This window comes from Narcine bancroftii, chromosome 8, assembly GCF_036971445.1.
Source record: "Narcine bancroftii isolate sNarBan1 chromosome 8, sNarBan1.hap1, whole genome shotgun sequence".
NCBI classification, from domain to species: domain Eukaryota; kingdom Metazoa; phylum Chordata; class Chondrichthyes; order Torpediniformes; family Narcinidae; genus Narcine; species Narcine bancroftii.
This window is the reverse complement of record NC_091476.1, coordinates 8,117,871-8,132,313: the sequence shown is the minus strand read 5'-3', so window position 1 is coordinate 8,132,313 and position 14,443 is coordinate 8,117,871. Positions and strand designations below refer to the sequence as shown.

Here is a 14,443-nt window from a genome sequence, read left to right as displayed (position 1 = left end):
AACACATGAAGACAGCCAAAGATGTCTTCCTTGATGACTCTCTGGACAAGTTGTTTGTTCAAGCATGTTCAGAAGGCCTTCCAATTTCTTGGCCTATTCTCAAAGCTCTAGCTGAGAAGTTTAACCAGCTGATCAATGGAGAAACCATACAGTTCAGTGAATGGTTGGACTTTTTTAAACACTGTCATGGGATTTCTCATGTGTTAGTATCTGGAGAAATTTGCTCAACTGACAGTGACCCTGCTAGCAAATACCCGGCAGAACTAAAAAATAACTCTGAGAAGAAGGTGGCTACACTGAAGAACAAGTGTACAACTGTGACGAAACATGCCTCTGCTACAAGATGATCCCAGACCACACACTGACAAAGATGACACCCATCATTGTGAAGGGTTCAAACATTGCAGAGATCATGTGACGTTTTATGTTAACAAGATTGGAACACAAGTTAAAACCACTCATGATTGGCAAATTTCGCTCGCCCCACTGCTTCCACCATGTCAACATGAAGTCGTTACCATTCGAGTACACGCATAGCAGCAATGCTTGGATGACCAGAGTCATCTTTGAGGATTGTCTTTACATAATTTTTGTCCCTGCTGTCCATGCTTATTTGTGTAAGCAAAAGCTAACAAACTCAAAGCTCTTATTTTGCTTGACAACTGTTCTGCCCAGCTGCCAACCTAGTAAGTTGTGACAGAAAGATCTGAGTTTCCTACCTCCCAAAGAACACTACATCTAAGATCTAGCTCCTAGATCAGGGGATTATCAGAATTGCAGGTGTGAATTAATTCTTAGAATTGCACACGAATCAACAGCGCTGGAAGACTATTTGAAAAGCGTGAACGTTAAAGAAGTTTGCCACTTCATTGGGAACAGCTGGGCAGCAGTCAGCTCTTCGTGTGTGGAAAATTGTTGGGAGAAAGGTCTGGGTCCAGCCTTTTCATCAAGGAAGATGATGAGCAAGAATTCTACAGATTCACAGATGAAGAGGTGGGTGAGACGCAGAGACTGTTTCAAATTAGCAGAGGATTTTCACCAGTGGTACCCTGCTGATGACGAATGCCAGACATATGAGCATCTGACGGACTCTGAGATCGTTCGTAACCTTGCGCACTGGTTTCCAAACCACAGGAGGATGACAATGAGGTGCTTTCAACCCCCACCCCTGAAAGTGTCTGAAGTCATTGAATACCTTGACACTAGCCAATGTTGGCTGGAGACCCAGGATGTAGACCTCAGAAAAATCCTCCAGCTAAGAAACCTTTTGGATTTGGCTACATGCTGTCAGCAACCTGCTGCATTTAGGCAATGACCACTAAATTGCTTTTTTAAAGAAATAAAATGATGATTGTAAGAAATAAAAAAGATGATTGCAAATACAGGTATTGTACATGTGTTATTTATTTTTTGGAAAATGCTTTTTCGTGACCCTGATTTAGCACAACCTTGCTCTATTTATTCAGTCTTTTTTTGGACCTGAACTATCGCGTTATAACAGGGTTCCACTGTATTTACTTTCATGAGTTCCCTAGCCTCCAATTCTATTTCCAAGATAAATTCATTTTGAATTGCTCGTTAATCACCTTGCACTTCTCTCATTTCCTGTGCCTTAACGCATAAATGACCTTGTGTTTAGAACTCCCATTCTTTCCCTAGTTGTTATTTTCCCTTTAATATTTACAACATTTCTTAGATTTCTGCTTGATCTTATCTACAGTGCCAACTCACACCTTCATGTTGCCCTCCATATTTCCTCTTAATTCTATATCTTCAACTGTTGTATTTTCCTTAATATTTTAGCTTATTTAAAATTATTTGGAGTGGTTTTTGTGGAAATTGTTTCATTCTTTTCAAATGTTTATTTTTTAAGTTTTGATCTGTTACTGATTATCAGATTAGGGCTCTGACTGTCAAAGACTTCAGATAAGCTTTGTGGACAGACATTGCATCATTGAAACCTTGTGTCACTGAAGGTCTTGGACAACTTTCTTTCAGGTCCACCTATGACACAAAGATTTGTCTTCTTAAGCTAGAGTGGCAGAGTTTGGGGATTGAGCAACTTGCGGTGCAAAATGTCATCCAGGAAGTTTTAAGTCTGAATATTTGGGTTTTTTTTTCTCTCTCCTGCAGATCATTGTATGGTGAATTTCATTAAGGAGAATCTTCTTGGCTCAATAAAGGAATTTAGAAACCGATTTATGAATCCAATTCAGAATGGACAATGTGCAGACTCAACTTTAGTAGATGTAAGAGTAATGAAAAAACGTGCCCACATCTTGTATGAAATGTTAGCAGGTTGTGTGCAGGTAAGTGCTGAAGTTGAGTGTTTTTATTTCTTACCAGCCCTTATTCAAGTTTGGGTACAGATTGTTTAAGAATACAAGGAGAATAGAGGTGGGCATTGGCTCATCTGCCCTTTCTGCAAGATACCCATTCAGTAAGATGATGGATAACTTTTTTCACTCTCACTTTCTAACACCAGCCATAATATTTTTGAATCCTTTAATATCTTGGTGTGGGCTGGTGGGGTGGAATAAGAATATTGTTCTTTATCTTGAATACATACAGTGACTGAGCCTCCACAGCTACCTTGTATGGATAAATCCAAATGCTCACTACCCTTTGGCTCAAGAAAATTCTTATCTTGTCTATACTGATTTATTCAACCTTTGTTTTATGACTGTGACATATCATCTAGGGGAAGGGTCAACTTTGTATCTATCTTGTCAAGTCCTATAAGAATTTTATATATTTCAATGAGAATGTATATTGTGTAAGCTCTCCATGACATGCCTGCTATCCAAGAAATAATCTGCCGAATGTTTGCTGCACTTTTAGCACAAATATTCTTGGGTCACAAGACCAGACTTTCATCTAATATTCTGTTGTGGTTTCACTGGGGCCTCATAATTTAAAACAAGGCATCTCTGCTTTATTTCCGATTCTTTTGGTAAAGGGCAGCATATAATTTTCCTTCCTAATTTATTGCTGAACTAAATGTTAATTTTTTTTTCAGTGATTTAAATGCAATGGGACTCAAGGCTCTGATCATCTTTGATGATCAGAAAGAACATACATGCTCCTTGCAGACCAGCACTGGATTCAAACCAGGGTCACTGGCGCTGTAATAACCCTGCACTAACTGCTATGCCAACACTGCACTAACTATGCCACTCTGTGAGGTTTTTGAATGTCAGGGAGAAATAGAAATGAAAAGAAAAATCATCAGGATGTTTAGATGAGGATTTTGAATGAAGGCATATTACTATTTTGAAAAAACCCTTGCTTTTCTTTTAATCAGCTTAAGAATATGACCACACATTTTTCTATATTATACTTACTTCAGAGCTGTTTATATCCTTATGAAGCTTTTTTCCATTCACATCCTGGCTCACCTGCCTTTGTGCTATCTATATGAGCAAGTCTGTCTGGATTACACTTGATCTTGGCATCAGCCTCCCTTTATACTATGTGCAAACCTGTATGGATTACACTTGATCCCAGCATCCAGATCATTGACCTGGATTGAGAACCTCTCGTTCAAAGCAGTGATTCTTGTCACCTGCCTGATTGTTGCCTTGCTACCCAAATAGAATCTATTTATTCCTACTGCATTCTGTTCACTAACCTATTTTAATTTCACCACAGTAATTTCCCAAAATTCCACTAATTTATTCAATGAACTCTTTTAGGGTATTTTGTTCAAGGCTTTCTGAAAATGCATATACTCCATATCATGCTTGCCCTCGGATGAAAATTAAAATACAGTAGTGCTAGAAAATCTGCAATAAAAAGAAAATACTGGAAATCTTTAGTCATTCAGGCAGCATCAATGGGGGAGAAAAAATAAAGGAATTTTTTTCAATTTGAAGGCACTTGTCAATACTGGGAAAGAACAAAAGTTAGCATCAAGCTACAGAGATGAAGGAGGAGGGATAGCTGCAATCCACCTGCTGTTAGGATGAAGTCAGGTTTGCCGTGGGGATGAATTGTACAGGTCATCCAATTGAGGGATTTAACTGAGACAAAAAAAATTAACAAAAACAAAATGCAGCCAGAAATCCCATTTCAACTGCGTTGTTATTACTTCATTTATAGTGGAGGCCAGTATTTTTCCCTTCTATTGATATCTGCCTCATTAATCTACAGCTCTTTGTTTTTTCTCCTCCCTCCTTTCTTAAAAAGTGAGACCACTTTGTTTTGTCTTTTGATTTGTGGATTGAAATCAACGTAGCATGTTGCTGTCTTCTATGCCTTCATTCAAAATCTTCATCTCAACATCCTGATGATTTTTCTTTTCATTTCTATTTCTCCCTGACATTCAAAAACCTCACAGAGTGGCATAGTTAGTGCAGTGTTGACATAGCAGTTAGTGCAGCGTTATTACAGCGCCAGTGACCCTGGTTTGAATCCAGTGCTGGTCTGCAAGGAGCATGTGTGTTCTTCCTGTGACCAAATGGGTTTCCTGCCACTTGTGGTGCTTGTAATTGGTTTAATTGGGCAGCACGGGCTTGTGGGCCAGAAGGGCCTGTTACCGTGCTGTCTCTAAATTTAAATGTGCATACGACATCTTGTTACTTTGTCCAGTGAGGATTTTTGCTCTTTTTGAATTCTCTTCAGTTATTTTCTGGATAATCACCTTCAGTCACAGACGTTTGCATGCTCTGAGATTCTGGGCAAAGGTGCATTCTCCAGTGAAGTGAGAATGCAATTTGAAGTGACTGGTTGTTTATAAACCTTGCTCCTTTTCTTATCTCGCAAATTATCCTAATGAAGAATTTAATCGTAATACTTGTTTATTTTGTTAAATTTGTAAAAAAAAACAATTTACTTTTCTTTTCAAAGCGCAAAGATTACACTGCACTTACAAAATTCCTGCCTCCAAAATATGAGTATGTTCTTGCTGTGAGAATGATGCCAATTCAATGCAAACTTTATCAATACTATCTTGACCATTTTACAGGTATGTGACAAACTTTTAAAACAAACTTTTATAGTTTAGATTTTTATAGCAAATATCTCGTGTTTTCATTTGGGGGCTAGCTTTGAAAGGATTGCAGATAATGCAGTTTCTGATTACTATTGCATGTTATACAAAACGGTTGACGTAGTGATTAATGCAACCCTTTTACAGCGCCAGAGATCGGGAGCTGGGTTTGAATCCCGTGCTGCCTGGAAGAAGTTTGTACGTTCTCCCCATGTCTGTGTGGGTTTTTCCCAGGGGCTCCGGTTTCCTCCCACACTTCAAAACGTACCGGAGGTGTAGGATAATGGGGTGTAAATTGGGCGGCATGGACTTGTGGGCCAGAAGAGCCTGTTACCATGCTATGTCTAAAGTTTAAAAATGGGACCAGGTGCAAGAAGGTCTTCGCCATGGATTAGAAAGGCTGAACTAACCTTTTTCTGTGCTGTAATTTTTATATGTTTAATAACTGAAATCAAGCCTGTATGTAAAAGAAGTGAACTGCCTTCCCAGAGAGGACAAGGATTCAATAACTCGTGTATTTTCAGTGTCACAGTGGAATTGCATTGTGAAGTGTGATGAATTGGAGTTGGGTCTTCCTGCTGTCTAGACATTGTGGAGTGAGTTGTGGAATGTGGCTGTAGATCCAAATTTAATTCTTTAAATCTAACTGTTCCTTTGAAATGTGGGCATTTAAAAACCAAAACTTTTGGGTGTTTTTTTTTGTGTGTGTGTATCTGAGGCAGACTGGGTGTGAGTGTGGTGGCTGCCTGGCAGAGTCAGTGTGAGACCAAAATTAATTTTCATTGGCCTGGGATCACAATTGTGATTGGTGAAATGCCAGTGAAATGTTTCCCATCCCTATGAGAAACAGACTGATTTTGAAGACGGGATGGTTGAAGTGCTATTTCATGGCCCACAGCAGAGCTTAAAGGAAAGAGTGTTTAGCATCTGAAATAAAAAGAAGACGTACTCAAATAATAGATTCTTTGAAATTTAAAGGCAATAAAATCCATAAACAACTGCCAGAAAGTTAACTCGAAAACCACTTTTTAATCATCTCTGTAAATCATTTCTGCCTTGTGATGTTCAGACAATGGCTTGGGATAGAAACAAGAACAAGTAATAGACAATAGAGCAAAGGAAAATGTGAGTCGTTTAGCTTGGAACAGGCCCTTCAGCCCAATTCGTTTATACCAATAATGTTGACATTCTGAGCTAGTCTCATTGCCTGCATTTGATCCATTTCCTTCTTAGTTTAACAGATATATTGCTTGGAAGGGCTATCTTCTGAACAGCAAAATCATCCCTGCATTATAGTTTATCTTCTGGAAACTTGTACCAGATATGAAATGCCTTCAGATTGCCCCTCTTAAATCTATTCCCTCTACAGTCACCTACCTTATGAAAAATTACTTTCTTCATGTCCCTCACGATTTTATAAATCTCTAAGGTTACCAATCAGCTTCCTGTGCTCTAAGGAACAAAGATCTGGGCATATCACCTCTGCACTCCTTCCAATGTATCCTTTCTATAGCTGGACATCCAGAACTGCTCCCACAGTATTCCAAGTGTAATCTTGTAATGCCTAGCACAGTTGTTTGATGAGGTCCAACTTTTATAGTCAATAGCCCACCCAATGATGGCAAGAATAACAAACACTACCTTTATCTTTGATTTGCAACACTTTGTAGATACCTGCCATTTACTGAGCAAGTCCTACTCTGGCTTGACTTAGTGCAACACTTTGTACTTGTCAGAGTTAAATTTCCCACTCCTTGGCCCACCTTCTCAGCTGATCTAGATCCTGTTGTAAACTTGGATATCCTTCCAAGCTGTAAAATTTGCTAATGACATTACCTTCTCTACGACTATGTTGATGGTAATGTAGTTGATATAGGTAACAAAGAACAGTGGATTTGTCATCAACCCCTGTGGCATCACTGGTCACAGGCCTGCAATCTGAAAAACATCCCTCCACTGCAACCCTCTAAATCCTTCCATTATCCACTAAGCCAAATTTTAATTCAGTTGGTCAGCTTGCTCTGCTTTTCATGTGATCTAACTTTCCGTGGGGGTGGGGGTGGGGGTGGGGGTGGGGTTGGGGGGGTAGGTGCGTGCAGGTGCATATTTTTTGGTAGATATGCGTGTGACGGTTTGATTTGATATTAATCTTTAGTTATAATATATATCTGTTTTTGGGTGGACAGGGGCACATTTACAGATACCAAAGACCTTTACACATGCAAACAATTTTGAAAGTTGATGAGTCTGATTACCCATTGTTCTACTGGAAGCCTGTTTGCTTAAAAAGACTGCTGATTCAAAACGACAAACAGTCTTAAAAGTCTTATGACTGCTCTCTATTGAGAACTCAAACAATAGGTGTTTGCTGGAGAAATAGCTGTGTAAGCAGAGAGAGCTGCTGGTCGCTCAAGGAGTCCATCTATTTAAATACAAGACTCTTTACTTTGTTGTTAGAATGGAAATTTGGAGACAGTTATTCAAACAAGCAGAACCTAATTCAATGGTCACCAGACAGGCCATTGACTCACGATTCATACTTTTGAAGAAAGCATTATGAACTTCGAAGACAGAAATGATGTCACTTGTGACGAGACATTTTGGAGAAACATTACTGAAAGCAAGGACATTTTGAAACCAGAAGACAAGATTGAAAGGGCTTGACCATCCTCTAAGTAAGACAGGATTGAAATGAAATAACAAAAGGCTGCTTATGTTCTCCTAATGAAAAGGAGGAACTACTGGAAAATGGTTTTGAAGAATTTAACCTCTTTGCTGTCTCTGGGCCCATTTTTGTTTGGCCGCTTTATGTCGCCCTTGTCTGGATTTGTGTTCTTCATTAATCATAAGAATGACCATTGCTGCTGATCTAATGCATAACCGGGTGCGTGTGTGCATGCGGATGCTTGTGTATGGGGTGGGTGGGCAGGTCTGTCTGTATCAGGGTGGGTGTGCATGTGTATCTTTATAGAGGCAGATAACTTTCTATTATATTTTATGTTGTATGTAGACATACACTCACTCAACATTCACCACCCTGCCTTCATCAATCCTCTTTGTAACCTCTTCAAAAATTCCATTATATTTGTGAGACGCTTTTTTTCATTCTGACAACCACCACTCAGTCCTCGCCTCTCTGGTGGCTCCTGTCCTTCAGAATTCTCCCCAACAATTTTTCCTGCTACTGCGGGTCTATATGTTGTTATGCACGAGGCTTGTACCTAGTTTAGGCAGGAGTTCTCATCATTATAATTGTTCAGAATGCAGATGAAGACGCAGGTGAAGTTTAATTTACCGTATTTAATGGCATACAAGACCCACTTTTTTCCCAAAAATATCCCCTGGTGTAAGAGTAAAATTGCCTTGCATGCACGTTCTGCAAGAAGCCAGCAGAGAGTGTGGACATTCTGTGAGTGTCTCCTGGTAAGAGCCACCTTAAAGGTTGTGGCTGGCTTTTTGCGTATTTAAAATAAACAATCAGTTTATTGAGTTTTCCTTTGTTCTGTGAAGATGGAAAGAATGGAGATGGTCCGAATACCTTTATTGACTGTTATAATCATCGTTTTAAGCATTGTTTAAATGTTGTATCATAGTTTTTAGTACCATGCAAGAAAGTAGAAGTAATGTAGTAACTGATAAGGTTTCATAAACTGTGAAAAACTCAACTCCAACATTAGTAAGAAAATTTATTTGAACGAGTCATAAACAACGACACTCTAGTCTTTCCAAGCAATTATAAAGGAAGATGGTCCGCAATACCCAGGACTTGTATGTGAAGTTGAAATTAGGGTGATAATGGTGAGTAACAATGACAGTGACCATCGTCACTGCATGGCTCACTAGCATCACCGCCATCTATCATTGTGGGCTGGTGGCGGACTGTGGTGGGGGGGGTGGGATCTATGTGGGGTTTTGAGGCAGGCTGTTATGAGACTCTCCTGGCAGCCCACTGTCGGTCCCAGTACTGATCCCACCATCATGCTCCTTCCCCTCTCCATCCCCCACCCTGGGAGAGAGCAGGGTAGCGAGACCAGTGCGGGGACCAACAGTGGGCCACCAGGAGGGCAGTGGGACCAGCACAGAGACCAACAATAGCAGTTTCTGCTATAGCTAAGCTGCCTTTGTTTCCTTTTGCAAATTACAGCAGTATTATTATTTTTTTAAATTTTCCTGTGGTCCTAATTGTGTGTTTTTTCCTGCTGTATTGTATCGACATATTTCAATAACATTAAATGCTTACCCTAAATACACTAAAAAAAATCGTAATATTCCCTACTGAAATGGTGGTGGGGGGGGGGGTCTTGAATGCCATCAAATACGGTAATTTAGTCATACAGCTCAGTAATAGGGCATTTTGGCCCATGAATGCATGCCACTCAATGAACCTACACCTCCAGTATATTTCAAATGGTGGGAGGAAACCAGAGATTCCCCCCCCCCCCCCACCCCCGGGGAAAACCCACGCAGACATGGGGTGAACGTACAAAAGGCACTGCGCTAACCACTATGCCAACCGTGGCACCCAAGGATTTGAAGCAAGTTGGAAACTCGTGCACAATGAAACAAGTCTGCAATAGGTTGGAAAAAATGATGGTCAGAGAGATGCAATAGCAGATGTTAATTTGACTTACAAGGAGGCCATGCACATTTAACAGGGAAATTAGGTCAAATTAAACAGTGGCACCAAATTAATCTTTAATTTCAAATAATGGTGCCATAGCCAAGAAGCAAGGAAGTGGGAAACCCTGTTGAATGTTACAAAAAACTGTTTTTGCAGAATTTGTGTACTATGTAATGTCATTATGAACAGCATGAGGTGCTCACTTTTGAAGTTAACGTTCAGGGTCCTGCATTGTGGTGCTGACTGTTATTTCAAATACTGCCAAGTGGGTAGATATCTATCATTAATAATTTTGTTATGGTCTGTTTGTGATAGCTTTTAAAACTCAATTAATTAGCCTAAAGCTTATTCTTCGGCAATCAGAGAACACTTTGAATTTGAGGCCACAATTACCTAATCAGTATAACTTGTACAACATTTCACAAAGCTTTTTGAGGACAGTAACTACTGAACAAGATCTGCAAGATCTTTAAGAACTACAATGGAGCATTAATCTTAAAAGCTTTTATTTAAATGCTTCATAACTATAAGATTGAACTTTATTTTCATTCAACTTTGCTCTGATATCATTGTGTGTTTTAATGGGATACAGCGGCTTAACTATGGTGAATTTGAACCAGATGTCAGGCTTTTGCTGTGAAGCAAGGTCATTTTTGCCTAATTGGCTGTCTTAAGAATATGGTGTGACTTATTGAAAGCTGACTCCGCTTTTCAATTTTTTTTAAATAATGATGTCAACTGGAAATTTGCTGTTCAATAGGCAAAATGTATCATTATGTAGCAAACCAGCATAATTGAAAACTTCAGACATTCTAGCAGTTCTAATAAAAATTGTGTTCAGATATGATGGATGAGAGTACACATACTATTGCCTTCCAGCATTTGTGCTGCTGCTTTCTGTAATTATCTGAGGACACCTATTCCATGATAAATAGCTCCCTCTGTAGCAGTTGGAGGACCCAACCTGTTTCAAAGGGCCATCCATCATTCCAGTGCCCAAGAAGAGTGTATATGCCTCAATGACCTATCAAGCAGTGGCACTGACATCTACCATGATTAAGTGCTTTATCGTTGGTTATGGAGCGAATCAGCTTCTGTCTCAGGAAAGACCTGGACCCACTTTAGTTTGCCTATCATCCCAACAGGTCAAGGGCAATTGATATCCCGCTTGCCATCCACTCTGTTAGATTATGTAGATCACAGGAACACTGATGTCCTTGTGTTCATTGTCTGTAGCTTGGAGCTCAACAACATAGCAGCAAGACTCATGATCAAGTTAAAGGACCTAAGATTTTGTCCGTCCCTCTGCAACTGGATCTTTGACTTCCTCATCAGACTCTAGTCAGTGCTGTTCAGCAACATTATCTCATTTGCACAGACCATCAGCACAGGGACACCCTGAGCCTGTGCGGTTGGTCCACTCTCTACTCTTTGAACTTGGCTGTAGTCAGTGGTGTACAACACCAACTCGATCTACAAATTCATTGATTATGTCACTGTTGACCAAATAACTGGAAATGATGAATCAGAATACAGGATAGAGATGGAGAACCTGGTTGATAATGCCAAAGCAACTATCTTGCGTTCAGCATTGCCAAGATCCAGGAGCTAATTTTCAATTTTGAGAAGGAGAGGCTGAGCAACCACTCATCTATTGCATTGATGGGAAGGAGAGAGTCAGAACCAAGTTCCTGGAAGCCCATATCTCAAGAAGACCTTTCCTGGAGCCAGACATTTCAAAGCAACAGTGAAGAAGGCACACTAGTGCCTCTTACTTTATAAGATTTGTTATGCTGTTGGATACTGTTAGGTCTGCTTTGTTCATGAATGAGTGAGACAAACACCAGGCTGAGTCGAAATCAGGGTTCTTTGTTCTTTATTACCGGATTGTAACACTTGCGACTAACAAAGTTAGTCGGAGAATGCATTCTGCCGTTATCAGCAAAATGGTGATTTTTTATACCCTTGGATACATGCTTAGAACATCATCATATCATTACTTGTCCAATGACTAAAACTGTTGCTATCCTTTCCCTGCTAGCTTCCTGCCTCTCAATCCATCAATGTCTCTCTTATCTTGTAAGTACAAGGATGCATTCACATCTTGTTACAGCCCTGTACATTCCCATCTCATGATGTTTTACCTAACAGGAGTACAAGGACACCTCCCCTTCTTGTTACAGCCCTGCACAGGGTAACTCCTTACACATTCCCATCTCATGATGTTTTACCTTACAATACCCTTATCAAACTACTGATACTCTGGAATGTATACTGACTGATTTGACAATACAATTGCTCAGGAATCCAGAAAGGAGCAAACGTAGCCAAGTCTATCACAGGCACTGACCTCCCATCCATTTCAGACATCTATGTGAGACGCTGCTTCAAAAAGGCAGCCAACATCCCAAAAGCCCCCCATCACCCAGGTCACAAGCTCTTTCACTGCTAAAACCCAACACCTCTAGATTCAAGAACAATTTCTTTACAATAGTCGTCAGGCTCTTGAACTTCTTCGTGAACGTGGACTATCTATACTGTCACTTTTTCGCATGCTGATTATTGTAAATATTGTCCCTTTTTAATTTAATTTCATTAGTTTGCAGTTGTAGTTTTTATTTACAAGTACCTGTTCAGCTGCAGCAATTAAGAATTTTGAGCAGATGTACATTGTATAATGTGTATGACAATAAACTAAAAAGAAATGGACTTGTACATTTATCTGCTATTAAACTATACCATGTAATAGTTTAGTTTTGGGGACTAATTTTTTGGGGTCAACCTTTACACAGATACTACTTTTCACTGCGGTAAGTACCACTATCGTTCAAGGTGTCAGGAGCTCAGATGTCTGGGACTGGGTGGTAAGTCCACTTTCAGGCCATTGGGAGCTCCAATGGGCAGGTGGCTGAGGCAAGGAAGGATCCATGATCGGGACATTGGTGGGCAGGAAGTCAAAGTGAGGATCTGCGATCGGGGAGTCAGAAGCTTGGGCAGGCAGCTGAGGCAAGAGTTCGTGGTCAGAAAGTTGGGCACTTGGATGGGCGAGCGGTCTGGGCCAAAAATAGGGGGTCGACTTTTACACGGGATATACGGAAAATACGCAGATTTTAGGCCAAAAGAGCAGGGGGCAAGGTGGACTTTTACATGGGATCAACTAATACACAAGCATATATGGTACTTGCGCAAAGTGCTGTTAGCCTAGATAGTTCACTGTTCAACCTCTGGGTCACCGGGTAGCTGAATTTTATTCTTGGCTTCAGTTAATCATCAAAATGGCTGCCAGTTTATTTTCTGATTTGCCTACAAAACCACTTGTGGTAAAGAAGGTCATGTTCAAATAATCCTCTGTGAACTGACTTCATTATTCTCCATTTCTTCTTTATTGTTCATCTTAAATATGTGTACGTTTAAAATTCATTAGTTACTGGACTTGCTTTCATTGCTTCAAAATCTCTATTTGAAACCCACCAATGTACTTTCAATATTCTTCCCTACTATTACTTTGTTCATTTTGATGATTGCTGCTGCTCTCCGATGGCAATAGCAGGGAAGATTTTGCCTGTGATGTCCTGGGCTGTGTCCATTACCTTTTGGAGGGCTTTATGCTCATAGGTATTGGAGTCCCCATACCAGACCATGATGCAGCTGGTCAGCACACTTTCCAGCACACCTCTGTAGAAATTTGCCTGGGTTTCTGGTGTCATACCAAACCTCTGCAAACTCCTGAGGAAATAGAGGCACTAACATGCTTTCTTCACTATGCCATTGATGTGTGAGGTCTGCCAAGATAGTGACTCCCCAAGAACTTAAATTTGCTCACCCTCTCCTCTGATCCCTCAGTGATCACTTTTTACCACCGATTCCATTCAAATTTCTCTTCTTTCTTCCAAGTGTCCTGCATAATATTTTGTAATACTATATGTATGTTCATGCACACACATACAACTGTATATCAAAGCGAAGATGTATTAATAATATATAGCAATGAAAGCAAACGATACATTGCCCTTCACTAACTTGGAATATCCCAAACTGTCTCGCGATCAATAGAGCGCTTTTAAAGTTTAGTCACTTTTGTAGAAAATTTGATGGTTAATTTATCCATAGTGTCCCTCAGACATAATGAATAGATCATCTATTTTATTGATGACATTATCATGAATATTATGTAGGACATTATGAAGAAAGAAGAGAAATTTGAATGGAATCAGTGGTAAAAGTTAACTTGTAGTGGAAACATTTACTTTTCTCATGGTCCAATGAAAGGAATTGCAATTTATTCATGGATGACTATTGAACAACACTGGAACCTTATTTTTTTTAAATATATTTTTCACACTATGAACCATATTAACCAAAATACACACAAACATTTCCCTCTTGAATATACACAATGTCATTATCTCCCCCTTTTTCCCCCTCCCTTCCCTCCCTCCTTCCTACCCCCCTCCCTACCCACTAAACGTTCAACATATACAATAAACCCATTAAACAATGTCATCACACAATGAAAATAAACAAGAAAATTGTGTCATCTACTTTTACACTCTGGATCAGTTGATTTCATCGTCTTCTCATTCTGTCATTTTAGGGGATGGAGGTCCACGGTAGGCCCTCTCTGTTGTGTTCCATGTACGATTCCCAAATTTGTTCGAATACTGTGACTTTATTTTTTAAATTGTATGTTATTTTTTTCCAATGGAATACATTTATTCATTTCTATGTACCATTGCTGTACTCTCAGGCTCTCTTCTGATTTCCAGGTTGACATTATACATTTTTTTGCTACAGCTAAGGCTATCATAATAAATCTTTTTTGTGCTTCATCC

At 39.8% G+C, this 14,443-nt stretch overlaps 1 protein-coding gene across 7 annotated transcripts in view; it reads left to right on the top strand.

Annotated features, from left to right (window-relative positions):
• Nucleotides 1-14,443, top strand: part of atrx (ATRX chromatin remodeler) — a 146,013-nt gene that overhangs the window by 93,863 nt on the left and 37,707 nt on the right. For all 7 annotated transcript variants that reach the window (XM_069892819.1, XM_069892818.1, XM_069892822.1 and 4 more), the window contains 2 exons: nucleotides 2,134-2,309; nucleotides 4,849-4,966. In XM_069892819.1, coding sequence (XP_069748920.1) covers nucleotides 2,134-2,309; nucleotides 4,849-4,966 — 294 coding nt within the window. The remainder of the gene's footprint in view (nucleotides 1-2,133; nucleotides 2,310-4,848; nucleotides 4,967-14,443) is intronic.